The following is a 17,091-nucleotide window of genomic DNA, read 5'->3' on the forward strand; positions in this document are numbered from 1 at the left end:
TTTCTCGTAGGGTCGTTGCCCTGTGGTAAGTAACTAGGTTATATTTGGACTGACTCTTACATGATATGCTCAGGAATCCATATCATACAGTGTTGTATCTGTTTTTTTTTTTTTTTTTTATGTGTTTGCTTTACCAGAAAGTCTTCCTCCTGGGGCTGAACCAGTGGTTCAGCAGTTAAAAGCACTGGTTTGAGGCTGGAGGGATGGCTTAAAAGTTAAGGGGTTTGCCTGCAAAGCCAAAGGACACAGGTTTGATTCCCCAGGACCCACGTTAGCCAGATGCACATGGGGTTGGGGGCCACATACCTAGAGTTCTTTTGCAGTGGCTGGAGGCCCTGGTGCACCCATTAATTTTCTCCCCCTCCCCACTTCTCTGTCAAATAAATTTTTAAAAAAGCACTGGTTTGCAAAGCCTGATGCCCCAGGTTTGATTCCCCGTTATCCATAAAAAGCCAGATACACAAAGTGGTGCATGTATCTGGAGTTTGTCTGCACTGGGAAGAGACCCTGGCATGCTCAGTCCTTCATTCATATTCTCACTCTTTCTCCTCCTCCTTGCAAATAAATAAGTCAGTGTGTGTGTGTGTGTGTGTGTGTGTGTGTGTGTGTGTGTAGTATCCTGCTGTACAGTATTTGAGGTTTAAGGCTCTAGAAAACAGATTTAGATTACTAGCTAAACACTGATGGCCTTTTAGGCAGTTCAGAACATCGAGTCTCTTTTCAGAGCCAGAAATATAATACAAGTCTTAATTTTTCTGACCAGTGTAAAATCATGCTGTTTCAGTCTTTTGTTGTACAGGCTGCTGACTGAAGGAGGGTAAAGCTCCAATATCATCCCATGCCTGCTAATCCCTTAACCGTCTAGCCAGGCTACCAGCAAGCAGAAAATGGGAAAGAGTTCATTCTTATGCTTTTTGTAATATTTTCTTTGAGAAATTATGGGTTTCTGGAACTATTGCTCAGTATCAAATGAATTCATTCATCAAATGTTGGGAGCTGCTGTGTTCTTCTGTATTTTTATATAGCGAAATCAAAATAACTTGTGTGTTCAGTAGTGGAGGGGAAAAGAAGCCTACATTATTTGTGTTCCCATTTTGCCTTTCTTGGTTTAATATAGCACTTATTCTCTTTTGGAAGACCATATTGATCCAGTATTAATTGTGTCATTCTTTGGCTTTGTTTTGTGGTAAAAATCTCTCTCCATGACCACACACCTTGACCACCATCACAATGAAGCTAGAAGTATGATTTGAAATTATTAAATCACATTGAAAATGTATACATAGATACATTGCTTACTTGTAAGTTATATAATTTTATAGGATTTTGTGATTAAAATTTGAAGATGTCTTTGAAACTAGGAGTTTTCTTTTGATATTTAGTAGCATTTTCAGTTTAAAATTCAGGGAAAATTTGAAAGTCTTATTTTCTTGTTTTCTTTCTCCTTAGATCATCCAATTATGATGGGTTTTGAGCCCCTTGTTAACCAGAGGCTACTTCCACCTACCTTCCCTAGATATGCAAAAATAATTAAAAGAGAAGAAATGGTCAGCTATTTTGCAAAATTAATAGACAGAATAAAAGCTGTCTGTGAGGTTGTGAACTTAACAAATTTACATTGTATCTTGGTAAGTATAAGTTTCTATTCTGGAAAATAGCTTAGATTTAATAAAGAATAGAGAGGCTGGCTGTCCCAACAATAGCTAATACTGATGAGGCTAGAAAATTGTGTCTGTATTGCACTCACTATATTATATATTCATAAGCATTTGATAGTTTAATTAATTTTAGAGATTAAGAAGCTGAAGTTTATATGTTAAATAATTCACCCAAATTTTAGGAATGTGACTTGGATCCTGGATTCTGACTTCAAAACCTTTTCTATAAGTGTGTGCATGGTAGCACTGATTCTTGGGATTGAATTTAGCTTTATACATACTTCTAGATTAATGCTTTGTCAGTGAGTTATATTCCCAGTCAATTTAAAAATTTTGAAGCAAATTGGGCATGGTGGTGCATGCCTTTAATCCCAGCACTTGAGAGGCAGAGGTAGGAGGATCACCGTGAGTTCAAGGCCACCCTGAGACTACATAGTGAATTCCAGGTTAGCCTGGGCTAGAGCAAAACCCAATCTCAAAATCAAGGGGGGAAAAAAAGTTTATTTTTTTATTCAGTGGCTCAGTAATTGATTAGGTCAGTCTTGAGTTTAGGATCTTCCTGCCTCAGCCTCCTGAATGGCAGAGATTACAATCCTGTGCCACCGTTAAATATGTGTCCTTACATATAAAAATGGGATAATGGTGATTAGTAACCTATTTTGCTTGTTGTTGTATTGCTACTATCTGTGTTGTAGATAATCTTCCTTTCATGTCAATCAGTATACACATTTGTATATTATTTTGTAGACTGATACCTCATTGTAAACTTTTATAACAGATTTTTTTCCATTTCAATCATTAAGTCATTTTCAGTGTTTTATTGCTATTAACAATAGAAAAGACAAATACCTTTATATGTAAATCTACATATTGAGTAGTTAAGCCTCTTAAAATAAATTTCTAAGAAATGAAGTGGCTAAGTGAAAAAGCTTTTTGAGGTGTGTGCACATGTGCATGCTGCTCATGTTTGTGAGTACAAGCACTCATGTAGAGGTCAGAGGACAACTTTCAGGTAGTTCTCACTTTCTACCTTGTTTAAGATGCTCTTATTAAGTCTCTTGTTCTCATTCATTACTACCCTCGCCATGCTAGCTGGTCTGTGTGCTTTTGAGAAGTTCTCATGTCTATGTCTTGCCCTTAGTGGTTGTGATTTCAAAAGCCTGTCCTGGACGCATCCCTCTTATATGGTGTCTGGGGTTCCAAACTTAGGTACTCAGGCTTCAGGGGAAGCACTTTATCCCCTGAGTCATCTCCCCAGCCCTGAGCATTATATGTTTCAACGTTTGTTCTTTTTTTTTTTTTTTAAGTATTTTTATTTATTTATGGGGGGGTGGGCACACCTGGGCCTTTGGTTGCTGCAAACAAACTCCAGACACAAGTGCCACCTTTTGCATCTGGCCTACGTGGGTCCTGGAGAATCTGAGGAATCGAACCTTGCTCCTTTGGATTTGCTGGCAAGCACCTTGACCACTAAGCCATCTTTCCAGCCCTGTCTCCCCCCTTTTTGAGATAGGGTATGGCTCTAGCCCAGGCTAACCTGGAATTCACTGTGTAGTCTCAGGATGGCCTGGAATTCACAGTGATTCTTCTACTACCCCTGACTCCCAAGTGCTATGATTGAAGGTATGCATTACCAAGCCTGGCCTGAACATTTTAAATCTTTTTCTTTCTTTCTTTTTTTTTTTTTTTAATTAATCTGAGTTACAGAAAAACAAAGCTAGTTACGTTGGCACACACCTATATTCCCAACACTAGGAAGGTTGAGGCAGAAGAATCATGAGTGTTAGGCTAGTCTGTGCTATATATATAATGAGACCTGTTTGAAAATAGGAGTAAAACAATTAGGTTTTATGCTCAGGTATGGAGCTTTTTAGCTTGTAAGGGACTAGAGTGGCATATATAAGAAAAAAATCACTAGGAGGCTCAAAATGCACAAAATAATACTTGTTTTTTAGGATTTTAAAGTGTGTTACATAAGTATGTATAGATCTAGGCATTTGGCTCTTGTTACCTTGCATGTTAGGCCCATCATTCCTAACCTTATGCCTGTTTGTGTGACTCCATCCTTTTGGGCTGAAGGCACCACTCTACTTTAGTTCATTGAGACCACAAGTATTCCTAGCATTAGGCAGCAGTCTTGGGGGATATAAGATTTATGTTTTTATTATATTCTATTTTTGTGTGGGGGGACGTGTTTCAAGGTAAATGCTGGCTTTATAATGGTAGGGTTTCACTCTAGCTCAAGCTGACCTGGAATTCACTATGCAGTCTCAGGCTGGCCCTACACTCACAGCAGTCCTACCTCTGCCTCCCAAATGCTGGGATTAAAGTCATGTGCCACCATGCCCAGCTCTATTATGCCCTCAAAATAATACCTTCATCTTGTCTTCCATTAATACTTCATCATTAAAGCCTCAGTTAAGCCTGTGTTCCTAAATTAAACTCACTGAGTTACTTTCGTTATGAGCAGTTGTCCATCTGTCTTTGTCCTTCTTTCCTTCGAAGTAGCCCAGGCTAATAGCAAACTCACTATGTAGCCAGGGCGACCTTAAACTCTTGTTCGTTATTCCTCCCTCCACCTCCCAAATGCTAGGAATTTATAGAAATACACCACCAAGCCTGGGGGCTTGCTTTCTTACGGTTTACCTTGATTCTCTTACAAGAAACACAAAATTGTAAAGTAGAAAAGATCACACATATAAGCCAGTTCATTTTTAGCCCATTCTCACAAAATAAACCAAGGTTCAGAGGGCTTAAAACCAAATTAGATGACTTCTGAAACTAGAAGAATTGTTTTATTCTTGTTCTTTCGTTGCATCTACTTTTCTGTTAGTAATTGTTATGTGGGTATATATTTGTGGTCATCAGATAAATTAAAAGGTCTTAAAAGTATAAGCAGTCAATTTTATTACTTTACAGTTGATAATATGTTATTTTAAAAATTTCTAATTTCTATGTGTGGGAGGAGGTGTACTAATGCCTCTTGCCTCTGCAAACAAACAAAAGCCATGTATGTACACCATTTTTGCATCTGGTTTTGTGTGTGTGGTTGAAGGATTGAATCCAGGCTGGCAGGCTTTGAAAGCAAGTGCCTTTAACCACTGAGCAACCTTCCTAGCTTCAGCAAGTATGTTCTTAATACATATTGTTATTTTACCAGTTCATTTATTCTTAGTAAACAAATACATTTTCCTTTCTTAAAATTATCTTGACCAGTAAGGCTGACTTTGGTCTTATATTACAGCCAGTGACGGTGATAATAGGCCAGTCATTTTCAGCAAGCTCTATGACTGAGCAGGCCCTGACCCATTCCAGGCCTCTGGGAATGTAAATTAGTTCTGACCATGTTAGATAACTGATATGTTAATTATCTGCAGCTTCTTTGACATTGTTCCACAAGATTAGGATCGTTGTTTTTTTTCTAATGTGTGTGTGTGTGTATTTTTATTGACAACTTCTATACTTACAAACAACAAACCATGGTATTTCCCTCCCCTCCCCTCCCCTACTTTCTTCTTCATAGCTCTGCTCTCCATCATATCCCCTCCCTCTGTCCATTAATTAGTCTCTCTTTTAATTTGATGTCATCATCTTTTTCTCCTATTACGAGGGTCTTGTGTGGGTATTGCTAGGCATTGTGAGCTCTTGGATATCAGGGCCAAATTCTTTCTGGACAGTTGTATGTAGGGAGTGGTACCCTTCCTTTGGCTCTTACATTCTTTCTGCCACCTCTTGGGCAATGGACCCTGAGCCTTGGAGGGTGTGAGATGTTTCTGTGCTAGACACTCCTCCATTCCTTCTTTTTAGCACTATGTTGCCTTTGGGGTCATCCCAGTGGACATCGCCATTTGAAAAGAGAAGCTTCCCTAACCAGAAGTGAGAATAGCAGTAATTTATGAATATGAACCTTAAGTGTAGTGCTTCCAGGGCAATTTGGTGAGAATAATATATGCATTTATCCAGACAAGAGCAGGCTTTATACCCCTGAGCCTCATGACCTCCCCTGCCATAGGGTTTTGACTAGGTTTTCAGTACCAGGCATATATTCCCTCCCATAGAGTGGGCCTTCAGTCCAATTAAAGACCAGTTGGTTTCCCCCTGAGCAGACATTCTACTATTGCATTCGTTTAGTCATTTGTCCTATCTAGACAAACCTGAGGTTTCCAGTGTTCATTGTTTTCACTGCTGATGACTTTTGTCTCCCATAAGGCTGTATATATGGTGCAGCTTTTTCCAGCTTTCAGTTGGCTGGGCTGAAGGGAGAAGGTTTTCTGCTCAGTACCAGCTTGATTTCTCAGTGACCTTGCCACTCAGGCATGTGATGTCTTCAGCAATAGGGTCTTACCATTTGTTACTCCTGGGAAACCAAGAGCCTTGGCAATAGCCTGTAATGTTTTGGAGGCAACAGAGACCTCCCTGGCCAACAACTCACTGGAAGGTATCCCATCCCTCGCACTGAAAATTTTCTAATAACAGTCTATGGCTTCTAGATGTACTATTTTTCAAGAAAATAGATTTTCATATGTCTTATTCGGAATATCTTGAATTTTGGTTGTCCCCCTGCCCCGCCCTTCTTTTATGCAGCTTTTTTCCCTGACCTCACTTTGGCCTTTCCCCTCCCTGTAATCTGTTCTACTTACATATATATAATACCATCCCCCTAAGACCTTCCCTTTCTTAAAACCTTTTTCTATTATTATGGGCCTCTGCTACTGATTTTGGTTCCAGATCATACACAAGTCTATACATTTGTAGCTAGGATCCACATATGCGAGAGAACATGTGACATTTGGTTTTTCTGGGCTGGGGTTACCTCATTTAGTATAAACCTTTCTAGAGTCATCCATTTCCCTAAAAATTTCATAATTTCAATTTTCTTTACTACTGAATAGAACTCCATTGTATAAATGTACTACATCTTTATTATCCATTCATCTGTGGATGGACATCTAGGCTGGTTCCATTTCCTAGGTATTGTGAATAGAGCTGCAATAAAGATGGCTGTGCAAGTATCTGTAAGGTAGTGAGAAGAGTCATTACGATACATATCTAGGAGTGCTCTAGCTGGATCATATGGTAAATCTATTTTTAGCTGTCTCAAGAACTTCCACACTGATTTCCACAATGGCTGTACCAGATTACATTCCCATTTCCACATCCTCGCCAATGTTTATTGTCATTCGTTTTCTTCATGGTAGCCATTCTGTCAGGAGAGACATGGAATCTCAAAGTAGTTTGAATTTGCATTTCCCTGATGGCTAAGGATGTAGAACACTTTTTAAGATATTTATATGCCATCTGTATTCCTTCCTTTGAGAACTCTCTATTTACTTCCATAGCCCATTATTTAAAATTTTTATTCTTTTAAATATTTTATTTTATTTTTATTGACAACTGTCATGATGTAAACAATATCCCATGGTAATTCCCTCCCTTTCCCCACATTCCCCTTTGAAACTCCACTCTCTATCATATCCCCTCCCCCTCTCAATCAGTCTTTCTTTTATTTTGATGTCATCATCTTTTTCTCCTATTATGGTGGTCTTGTGTAGGTAGTGTCAGGCACTGTGAGGTCGTGGATAGCCAGGCCATTTTGTGTCTGGAGGAGCACATGTTAAGAAGACCTACCCTTCCTTTGGCTCTTACATTCTTTCTGCCCCCTCTTCCGCAATGGACCCTGAGCCTTGGAAGGTGTGATAGAGATATTTCAATACTGAGACTTCTTACCAGCACCATGATGTCTTCTTGAGTTATCCCAAGGTAACTGCCATCTGAAAAGAGAAGGTTCTCTAACCAAAAGTGAGAGTAGCATTAATATTTGGGTATGGACATTAAGAGAAGTGCTTACTGGGCAGTGTGGTGTGCATAGTATATACATTTATCCAGAAAGCAGCAGACATTACAACCCTAGGGCTCGTGACTACCATTGTTGTAGGTTTTCAGTATCAGGGATGCATTCCCTCTCATGGAGCAGGCCATTAGAGGGTGGTTTGTTTCCCCCATGACAGACATGCCACTATTGCACCTGTTGGCTCATTTGGCTTGGCTCCATAACCCATTTTTTAGTTTGGTTGTTTGATTTCTTACTGTTATATTTTTTGAGTTCTTTGTATATTCTGGGTATGAATCCTCTGTCAGATGTGTAACTGGCAAAGATCTCCCATTCTGTTGTCTCTTTCCTTGATTCACAGTGTCCTTTGCTGTACCAAAGTTTTGTAATTTCATCAGATCCAGAGGTTGATTAGTGGTTTTATTTTCTGAGCAACTGGGGTTATATTCAGAAAGTCGTTACCTATGGTGAATATGTTGAAAGGATTCCCCTATTTTTTCCTCCAGCAATTTCAGAATTTCAGATCTTATACTAAGGTCTTATGATTCTTATACATGAAGAAAGACAAAGATCTATTTTCATCTTTCTACATATAGATATCCAGGTTTTTTTTTTTTTTTTTAACTTGGGAGACTTTTTATGACTACATGGATCTCAGTACTTGTTATAGATCTATTTAAATTGTTTATCTCATCTTGACTTAATTTTGGTAGGTCATTTGAATTAAGGAAATCCTTTTTATTTTTTAGATTTTCAAATGTAGAGGCATATATATCCTTAAAGTATGTTGTTACAATTTTTGGAATTTCTTTGGTAACTGTTGTAATTATACCTTTTTCATTTCTTATCTTATTAATTTTTGTCTCATCTCTCTTTCCTCTCATCAGATTTGCTAAGGTCTTATCAATCGTGTTTATCCTTTCAAAGAACCAACTCTTTGTTTCATTGATTCTTTGGATTTCTTTTCTTTTGGTTTCTTTTTCATCAATTTCTCCCCTAATCTTTATTATTTCTTCCCATCTACTGATTTTTTGTTTGCCTTGTTCTTATTTATAAGGCCTTTAGATGAAGCATTAAATTATTTATTTGTGTCCTGTGAAATTTCTTCATATAGATACTTAGAGCTATAAGTTTTGCTCTCAAGACTGCCTTCATTGTGTCCCAAAGGTTTGGTATGTTGTATTATCATCATCATTTAAGATTCTATGAATTTATTGATTTCCCTTTTTATTTATTCAATGACCCTTTGATACTTCAGAAGTGTATTGTTTAGTCTCCATGAATTCCTGTATGCTCTGTAGCTTTTTTTTTTTTTTAAATTTTTATTTATTTATTTGAGAGCGACAGACACAGAGAGAAAGACATATAGAGGGAGAGAGAGAATGGGCGCGCCAGGGCTTCCAGCCTCTGCAAACGAACTCCAGACGCGTGTGCCCCCTTGTGCATCTGGCTAACGTGGGACCTGGGGAACCGAGCCTCGAACCGGGGTCTTTAGGTTTCACAGGCAAGCGCTTAACCGCTAAGCCATCTCTCCAGCCCCTCTGTAGCTTTTCTTATTGATTATTTGCAGTATAATCCCATTGTGGTCAGATAGAGTACAAGGGATTATTTCAGTTTTCCTGTATGGAGATTTGCTTTGTGTTCTAATATATGGCCTATTTTAGAGAATGTTCCATGTGCTGTTGAGAACAATGTATATTCTGCAGCATCTGGATGGAAAGTTCTATAGGTACCTGTTTAGCAAGATTTTATTTATTTATTTATTTATTTTTGAGATAGGGTCTCACTCTAGCTCAGGCTGACCTGGAATTCACTATGTAGTCTCAGGGTGGCCTTGAACCCATGGCGATCTTTCTACCTCTGCCTCCCAAGTGCTGGGATTAAAGGTGTGTGCCACCACGCTCGGCCATCAGTAGATACCTGTTAGGTCCAATTAGTTCTGTGTCATCATTTAATTTAGTTTTCTGTTTATTTTTTTGATGGGATGACCTGTCAGTTGATGAAGGTGGGGAATTGAAGTCTCCCACTACAGTTGTGTTTGATGTTATCTGTGACCTTAAGTATAATTGTATTTATTTGGTGAAACTGGGAGCCTCCATGTCAGGTGTATGTATGTTTAGGATTGTAATGTCCTCCTGCTGGAATGTTCCTTTAGTCAGTATAAAGTGTCCTCCTTTATCTTTCCTCACTAATGTTGGTTTGAAGCCTATCCTTTCAGATTTTATGGTAGCAACCCCTGCTCATTTCCTAGGCCCATTTGCTTGAAATACTGTTTTCCATCCTTTCACCCTAAGGCAGTATCTATCTTTTGTTGAGAGATGAGTTTCCTAGAGGCAACAAATGGCAGGATCCTGCCTTTTAATCTAGTCTGCAAGCCTGTGTCTTGGTTGGTGCATTGAGGCCATTGATATTAAAGTTATTATTGAATGGTATGCATTTATTCTCGCCATTCTTCTCTTTTTATAGTGTTTCCTGTTTTCCCTTCACTTGCTTGTTTTAACTGTTATATGAGTGTTTTTTTTCCCCTATTTCCTTCTGTGTGTGTTTTGCGTTCTCTTCAGCATGAAGAATTCCTTCAAGTGTTTTTCATAGAGCTGCTTTAGTTGTCATAAATTCCTTTAGCCTGTTTTTGTTGTTGAATGTCCTTATTTCTCCATCAATTTGGAGAGATAGCTTTGTAGGAGAAAGTAATCTTGGTTAACAGCTGTTATCTTTCAGAACTTGGAATACATCATCTAAGCCCTTCTGACTTAAAGTTTGTGTTGAGTAATCTACAGTTATTCTGATGAGCTTGCCTTTGTAGGTGACTTGCTTTTTTCCTCTAACTGCTTTCAATATATTTTCTTTGATTTGCGTGTGTAGTATATGGAACAGAGGTTTTTGTTTTTGTTTTTCTTTTTCCAGGGTTTGTCTGTTTGGTGGTCTGAAAGCTTCTTGTATCTGCAATGGCATTTCCCAGTTTGGGGAAAAAATTTCTTTCATGATTTTGTTGAAAACACCAACTAAGCCTCTGGATTGAAATTCTCCCCCTTCTGTTATACCCTGAATTCTTACGTTTGATCTTTTCATAGTTTCCCGAAAATCCTGAAATTCCCATTTATACCTTCCTATTAGCTTGTCCTTATCCTTGTTGGACTGTATTAGGTCTGCCACCTGGTCTTCAGGTTTAGATACTCTGTTCTCTCCTTCATCCATTCTACTGGTGAGACTTACCACAGTGGTTTTTTTTTTTTTTTAATTTTAATTAACATTTTTCATGATTATAAAATATATCCCATGGTAATTCCCTCCCTACCCACCCCCACACTTTCCCGTTTGAAATTCCATTCTCCATCATATTACCTCCCCATTACAATCATTGTAATTACATATATACAATATCAACCTATTAAGTACCCTCCTCCCTTCCTTTCTCCACCCTTTATGTCTCCTTTTCAACTTACTGGCCTCTGCTACTAAGTATTTTCATTCTCACGCAGAAGCCCAGTCATCTGTAGCTAGGATCCACATATGAGAGAGAACATGTGGCGCTTGGCGTTCTGGGCCTGGGTTACCTGACTTAGTATAATACTTTCCAGGTTCATCCATTTTTCTGCAAATTTCATAACTTCATTTTTCTTTACCGCTGAGTAGAACTCCATTGTATAAATGTACCACATCTTCATTATCCACTCATCTGTTGAGGGACATCTAGGCTGGTTCCATTTCCCAGCTATTATAAATTGAGCAGCAATAAACATGGTTGAGCATGTACTTCTAAGGAAATGAGATGAGTCCTTTGGATATATGCCTAGGAGCGCTATAGCTGGGTCATATGGTAAATCAATCTCTAGCTGTTTTAGGAGCCTCCACACTGTTTTCCACAATGGCTGGACCAGATTGCATTCCCACCAGCAGTGCAGAAGGGTTCCTTTTTTTCCACATCCCCGCCAACATTTATGATCATTTGTTTTCATGATGGTGGCCAATCTGACAGGAGTGAGATGGAATCTCAATGTAGTTTTAATCTGCATTTCCCTGATGACTAGTGACGTAGAACATTTTTTTAGATGCTTATATGCCATTCGTATTTCTTCCTTTGAGAACTCTCTATTTAGCTCCATAGCCCATTTTTTGATTGGCTTGTTTGATTCCTTATTATTTAACTTTTTGAGTTCTTTGTATATCCTAGATATTAATCCTCTATCAGATATATAGCTGGCGAAGATTTTTTCCCAATCTGTAGGTTGCCTCTTTGCTTTTTTCACTGTGTCCTTTGCGGTGCAAAATTTTTGTAATTTCATTAGGTCCCAGTGGTTAATCTGTGGTTTTATTGTCTGAGCAATTGGGGCTCTATTCAGAAAGTCTTTGCCAAGACCAATATGTTGAAGGGTTTCCCCTACTTTTTCCTCTAGCAGTTTCAGAGTTTCAGGTCTGATGTTAAGGTCTTTAATCCATTTGGACTTAATTCTTGTGCATGGCGAGAGAGAAGAATCTATTTTCATCCTTCTGCAGATATTTATCCAGTTTGCAAAACACCATTTGCTGAAGAGGCTGTCTCTTCTTCAATGAGTACTTTTGGCATTTTTATCGAATATCAGGTGGCTATAGCTACTTGGGCTTACATCTGGGTCCTCTATTCTGTTCCACTGATCTACATGTCTGTTTTTGTGCCAGTACCATGCTGTTTTTGTTACTATGTCTCTGTAGTATAGGTTAAAATCAGGTATGGTGATACCACCAGCCTCTTTTTTGTTGCTCAGTATTATTTTAGATATTCGAGGTTTTTTGTGATTCCAAATGAATTTTTGGATTGTTTTTTCTATTTCCATGAAGAAAGCCTTTGGAATTTTGATAGGGATTGCATTAAATGTGTAGATTGCTTTAGGTAAGATTGCCATTTTCACAATATTGATTCTTCCAGTCCAGGAACAAGGGATGTTTCTCCACTTTCTGGTGTCTTCTGCAATTTCTCGCTTGAGTGTTTTAAAGTTCTCATTGTATAGATTCTTTACTTCCTTGGTTAAGTTTATTCCAAGGTATTTTATTTTTTTTGATGCAATTGTGAATGGGAATGATTCTCTGATTTCATCCTCTGTGTGTTTGTTGTTAGCATATATGAAGGCTACTGATTTCTGTGTATTTATTTTGTATCCTGCTACATTGCTGTAGGTTTTGATCAGCTCTAACAGCTTGCTAGTAGAGTCTCTAGGGTCCTTTATGTATAGAATCATGTCATCTGCAAATAATGATAACTTGATTTCTTCCTTTCCAATTTGTATCCCTTTTATGTGTGTCTCTTGCCTTATTGCTATGGCTAAGACTTCCAAAACTATATTAAATAAAAGTGGGGACAGTGGACACCCTTGTCTTGTTCCTGATTTTAGTGGAAAAGCTTCCAGTTTTTCCCCATTTAGTAATATGTTGGCTGTAGGCTTGTCATAAATAGCCTTTATTATATTGAGATATGTTCCTTCTATTCCCAGTCTCTGTAGGACTTTTATCATGAAGGGATGTTGGATTTTGTCAAATGCTTTCTCTGCATCTAATGAGATGATCATGTGATTTTTGTCCTTCAACCCATTTATGTAATGTATTACATTTATAGATTTGCGTATGTTGAACCATCCCTGCATCTCTGGGATAAAGCCTACTTGGTCAGGGTGAATGATCTTTTTGATATACTCTTGTATTCTGTTTGCCAAAATTTTGTTGAGAATTTTTGCATCTATGTTCATGAGGGAGATTGGTCTGTAATTTTCTTTTTTTGTTCTATCTTTGCCTGGTTTTGGTATCAGAGTGATGCTGGCCTCATAGAAGGAGTTTGGTAGAATTCCTTCTTTTTCTATTTCCTGGAAAAGCTTAAGAAGCAATGGTGTTAGCTCTTCCTTAAAAGTCTGGTAAAATTCAGCAGTGAATCCATGCAGGCCTGGGCTTTTTTTAGTTGGGAGATTATTGATAACTGTTCGGATCTCCATGTTTGTTATAGGTCTATTTAAGTGATTAATCTCATTTTGATTTAATTTAGGTAGGTCATATAGATCAAGGAAATCATCCATTTCTTTCAGATTTTCATACTTTGTAGAGTATATGCTTTGGTAGTATGTCCGTATGATTTTTTGAATTTCTCTGGAATCTGTTGTGATGTTGCCTTGTTCATCTCTGATTTTATTAATTTGTGTCTCTTCTCTCTTTCTTTTGGTCAGATTTGCTAAGGGTTTATCAATCTTGTTTATCCTTTCAAAGAACCAACTCTTTGTTTCATTAATTCTTTGGATTGTTCTTTTTGTTTCTATTTCATTAATTTCTGCCCTAATCTTTATTATTTCTTCCCGTCTACTAATTTTTGGTTTGCCTTGTTCTTCTTTTTCCAAGGCTTTAAGGCGAAGCATTAGGTCGTTTACTTGCGAACTTTCTAATTTCTTAATATAGGCACTTAAGGCTATAAATTTACCTCTTAGAACTGCCTTCATTGTGTCCCAGAGATTTTGGTATGTTGTGTTCTCATTACTATTTGACTCTATAAATTTTTTGATTTCCTTTTTGATTTCTTCATTGACCCACTCATCATTTAGTAGTGTATTGTTTAGTTTCCATGATTTTGTGTATGCTCTATAGCCTTTCTTGCTACTGATTTGTAGTTTAATTCCATTGTGGTCAGATAGAATGCAAGGAATTATTTCAATTTTCCTGAATTTGTTAAGATTTGCTTTATGTCCTAATATATGGTCTATTTTAGAGAATGTTCCATGTGCTGCTGAAAAGAATGTATATTCTGCAGCCTTTGGATGAAATGTCCTGTATATATCTGTTAGGTCCATTCCTTCTATGACCTCATTTAGTCCAGATGCCTCTCTGTTTATTCTTTCCCTGGATGACCTGTCAATTGATGAGAGTGGGGTGTTAAAGTCACCCACCACCACTGTGTTTGGTGTTATCTGTGACCTTAGTTCTAATAGTGTTTGTTTGACGAATTTGGGAGCCCCCATGTTAGGTGCATATATGTTTAGGATTGTAATGTCCTCCTGTTGGAGTGTGCCGTTAATCAATGTAAAGTGACCTTCCTTATCTTTCTTGACTAACGTCGGACTAAAGTCTACCCTGTCTGATATTAGGATAGCAACCCCTGCTTGTTTTCTAGGCCCATTTGCTTGAAACACCGTCTTCCAACCTTTCACCCTAAGATAATGTCTATCCTTTGTAGAAAGGTGAGTTTCTTGGAGACAACAAATTGTAGGATCCTGCTTTTTAATCCAGTCTGCAAATCTATGTCTTTTCGTTGGGGCATTGAGACCGTTGATATTAAGAGATATTATTGAAAGGTGTGTATTTATGTTTGCCATTTTTGTGTGTGTGTGTGTGTGTTACTGGTTCTACCTGTGCTCTCTTCTGTTAACTGGTATTTGAGTATAGCTTGTTTTTTCTAGGTTCCTTATATGTGTGCTTTTCCTTTTGTTCAGCATGGAGGATTCTATCAAGTATTTTTTGTAGAGCTGGTTTTGTCTTCAAATACTCCTTTAACCTGCTTTTGTCATGGAATGTCTATTTCTCCATCTATTTGAATGGATAGCTTTGCAGGATAAAGTAACCTTGGTTGACAGTTGTTATCTTTCAGAACTTGGAATATATCACTCCAAGCCCTTCTGGCTTTAAAAGTTTGTTTTGAATAATCTGCTCTGATGGGCTTGCTTTTGTAGGTAACTTGATTTTTCTCTCTAACTGCTTTCAATAATTTTTCTTTGGTTTGTGTGTTTGGAAGTTTGATTATAATATGGCGAGGGGAGGTTCTTTCTGGGTTTTGTCTCGCTGGGGTTCTAAAGGCTTCCTGTATCTGGATTGGCACCTCTTTCCCAATTTGGGGGAAATTTTCCTCTATGATTTTGTTGAAGATGCCTACTATGCCTCTGGTGTGGAGTTCCTCTCCTTCTACTATGCCCTGAATTCTTATATTGGATCTTTTCATAGTGTCCCGAATATCTTGAAATTCCCACTCATACTTTTCTATAAGTTTGTCTTTCTCTTTGTTGGACTGCATTAGGTCTGCCACCTGGTCTTCTAGCTTAGATATTCTGTCCTCTCCCTCATCCATCCTACTGGTGAGATTTTCTACAGAGTTTTTTATTTCATTAACTGTGTTCTTCATTGCTAGTAATTCTCACTGGTTTTTCTTTATTATATCTATTTCCCTATTTATGTCTTGTATTGCCTTCTTTATTTCATTAAATTGGTGTCCTGCCTCTTCTTTAAATGGAACACAGTCTAACCACAGTGTTTTTTATTGCACTGTGTGTTCTTTAGAGCTAGGATTTCAGCCTGGTTTTCTTCAGTATTTCTATTTCCTTACCTATATCTTGTAATGATCTCCTTATTTTATTAAGCTGGGTTCTGGTGTTCTCTTTCAGGAGTTTGTTTTCTTCTTTCATTCCTGTGGTTTCTTCTTTGATTGTTTTCATTTCTTTGAGGATAGACTCAATCATTCTTTGAAATCTTTGTCAGTCATTTCATGGAAAAGTGTAATTGGTGATCATTTCTGATGGATTTATAGTTGTTGGTGGGGGTGTATTGTCTTGATTCTTTGTGTTTCTTTTATTTTAACATTTGCGACTTGCATACTGAATTGATTTGATGCCTGTGTTTTGTACTTATCTGCAGTGTTCTTAGATATGGCAATTTGCCTTCATATACTTTCAGGATATGAATTTAAGGTGCCAGGTGTAGCTCTTGTACCTCAGTCCAGGCGCAGAAGTAATCCTAGGTGTTGAATTTGCTTGCTAAGCAAGTGTTCTAGTGGACTGGGTGGAACAAGTTACTGGCAAATTCTAAACTTCAACTGAGCTATATACACATTCAATAAAAAACAACACAGAGGGCTGGAGAGGTGGCTTAGCGGTTAATCGCTTGCCTGTGAAGCCTAAGGACCCTGTTTTGAGGCTCGATTCCCCAGGACCCACGTTAGCCAGATGCACAAGGGGGCGCACACATGTGGAGTTCATTTGCAGTGGCTGGAGGCCCTGGCGCGCCCATTCTCTCTATCTGCCTCTTTGTCTCTCCGTCTGTCGCTCTCAAATAAATAAAAGTACCAAAAAAATATTTAAAAAAAAACAGCACAGAGTATGCAATTGTGGGGGTTTAAACAAATGATAGTCTTATGAAGCCAAAATCCCTTAGTGTGTTTGTTGTTCTGCACCTTTAATCTTGTCTGGTGGAAGGTAGAGATTTCTGTTCTGAATTGGGTTCCATGTCAGCCTGGATCTGGGTCAGACCCTGCCCCCAATAATGACAGAAGCAAAAAACAATGACCTATAAATATGAAAGCATCAAACCCCAAAATATAGGTTATTTGAAAATGGTAGAGCTAACCAAGAATCTATAACCCATAACCTGCCCTGACAAGGGAAGAGAGATTAGCTCTTCCAACGCAGGTCTATATAGTTTTTTTGGTTTTTTTTTTCTTATCAGTTGGCCTCATTACCTTTTGGGGTGGTTTCCAATCTCACCATTGTTGAGTGCCTACTTTGATCCTTTCATGTTGTGCTGTGGAGCTGAAGCTCTGATCAGCTGTGCTGCCTATGCTGCCACTGGAGGCTGAATGCTGGAGTTTTGTGGTTCTGATGGTTGGGAAAT

General features: G+C 38.2%; 1 protein-coding gene across 5 annotated transcripts in view; it reads left to right on the forward strand.

The window, feature by feature from the left end:
- The window catches only part of Naa35 (N-alpha-acetyltransferase 35, NatC auxiliary subunit), a 136,543-nt gene that overhangs the window by 79,390 nt on the left and 40,062 nt on the right, over positions 1 to 17,091 (forward strand). For all 5 annotated transcript variants that reach the window (XM_045131360.1, XM_045131361.1, XM_045131363.1 and 2 more), the window contains exon 12: positions 1,450 to 1,628. In XM_045131360.1, the coding sequence (XP_044987295.1) occupies positions 1,450 to 1,628 (179 nt within the window). The remainder of the gene's footprint in view (positions 1 to 1,449; positions 1,629 to 17,091) is intronic.

Source organism: Jaculus jaculus, chromosome 12 (assembly GCF_020740685.1).
Source record: "Jaculus jaculus isolate mJacJac1 chromosome 12, mJacJac1.mat.Y.cur, whole genome shotgun sequence".
Classification (NCBI taxonomy): domain Eukaryota; kingdom Metazoa; phylum Chordata; class Mammalia; order Rodentia; family Dipodidae; genus Jaculus; species Jaculus jaculus.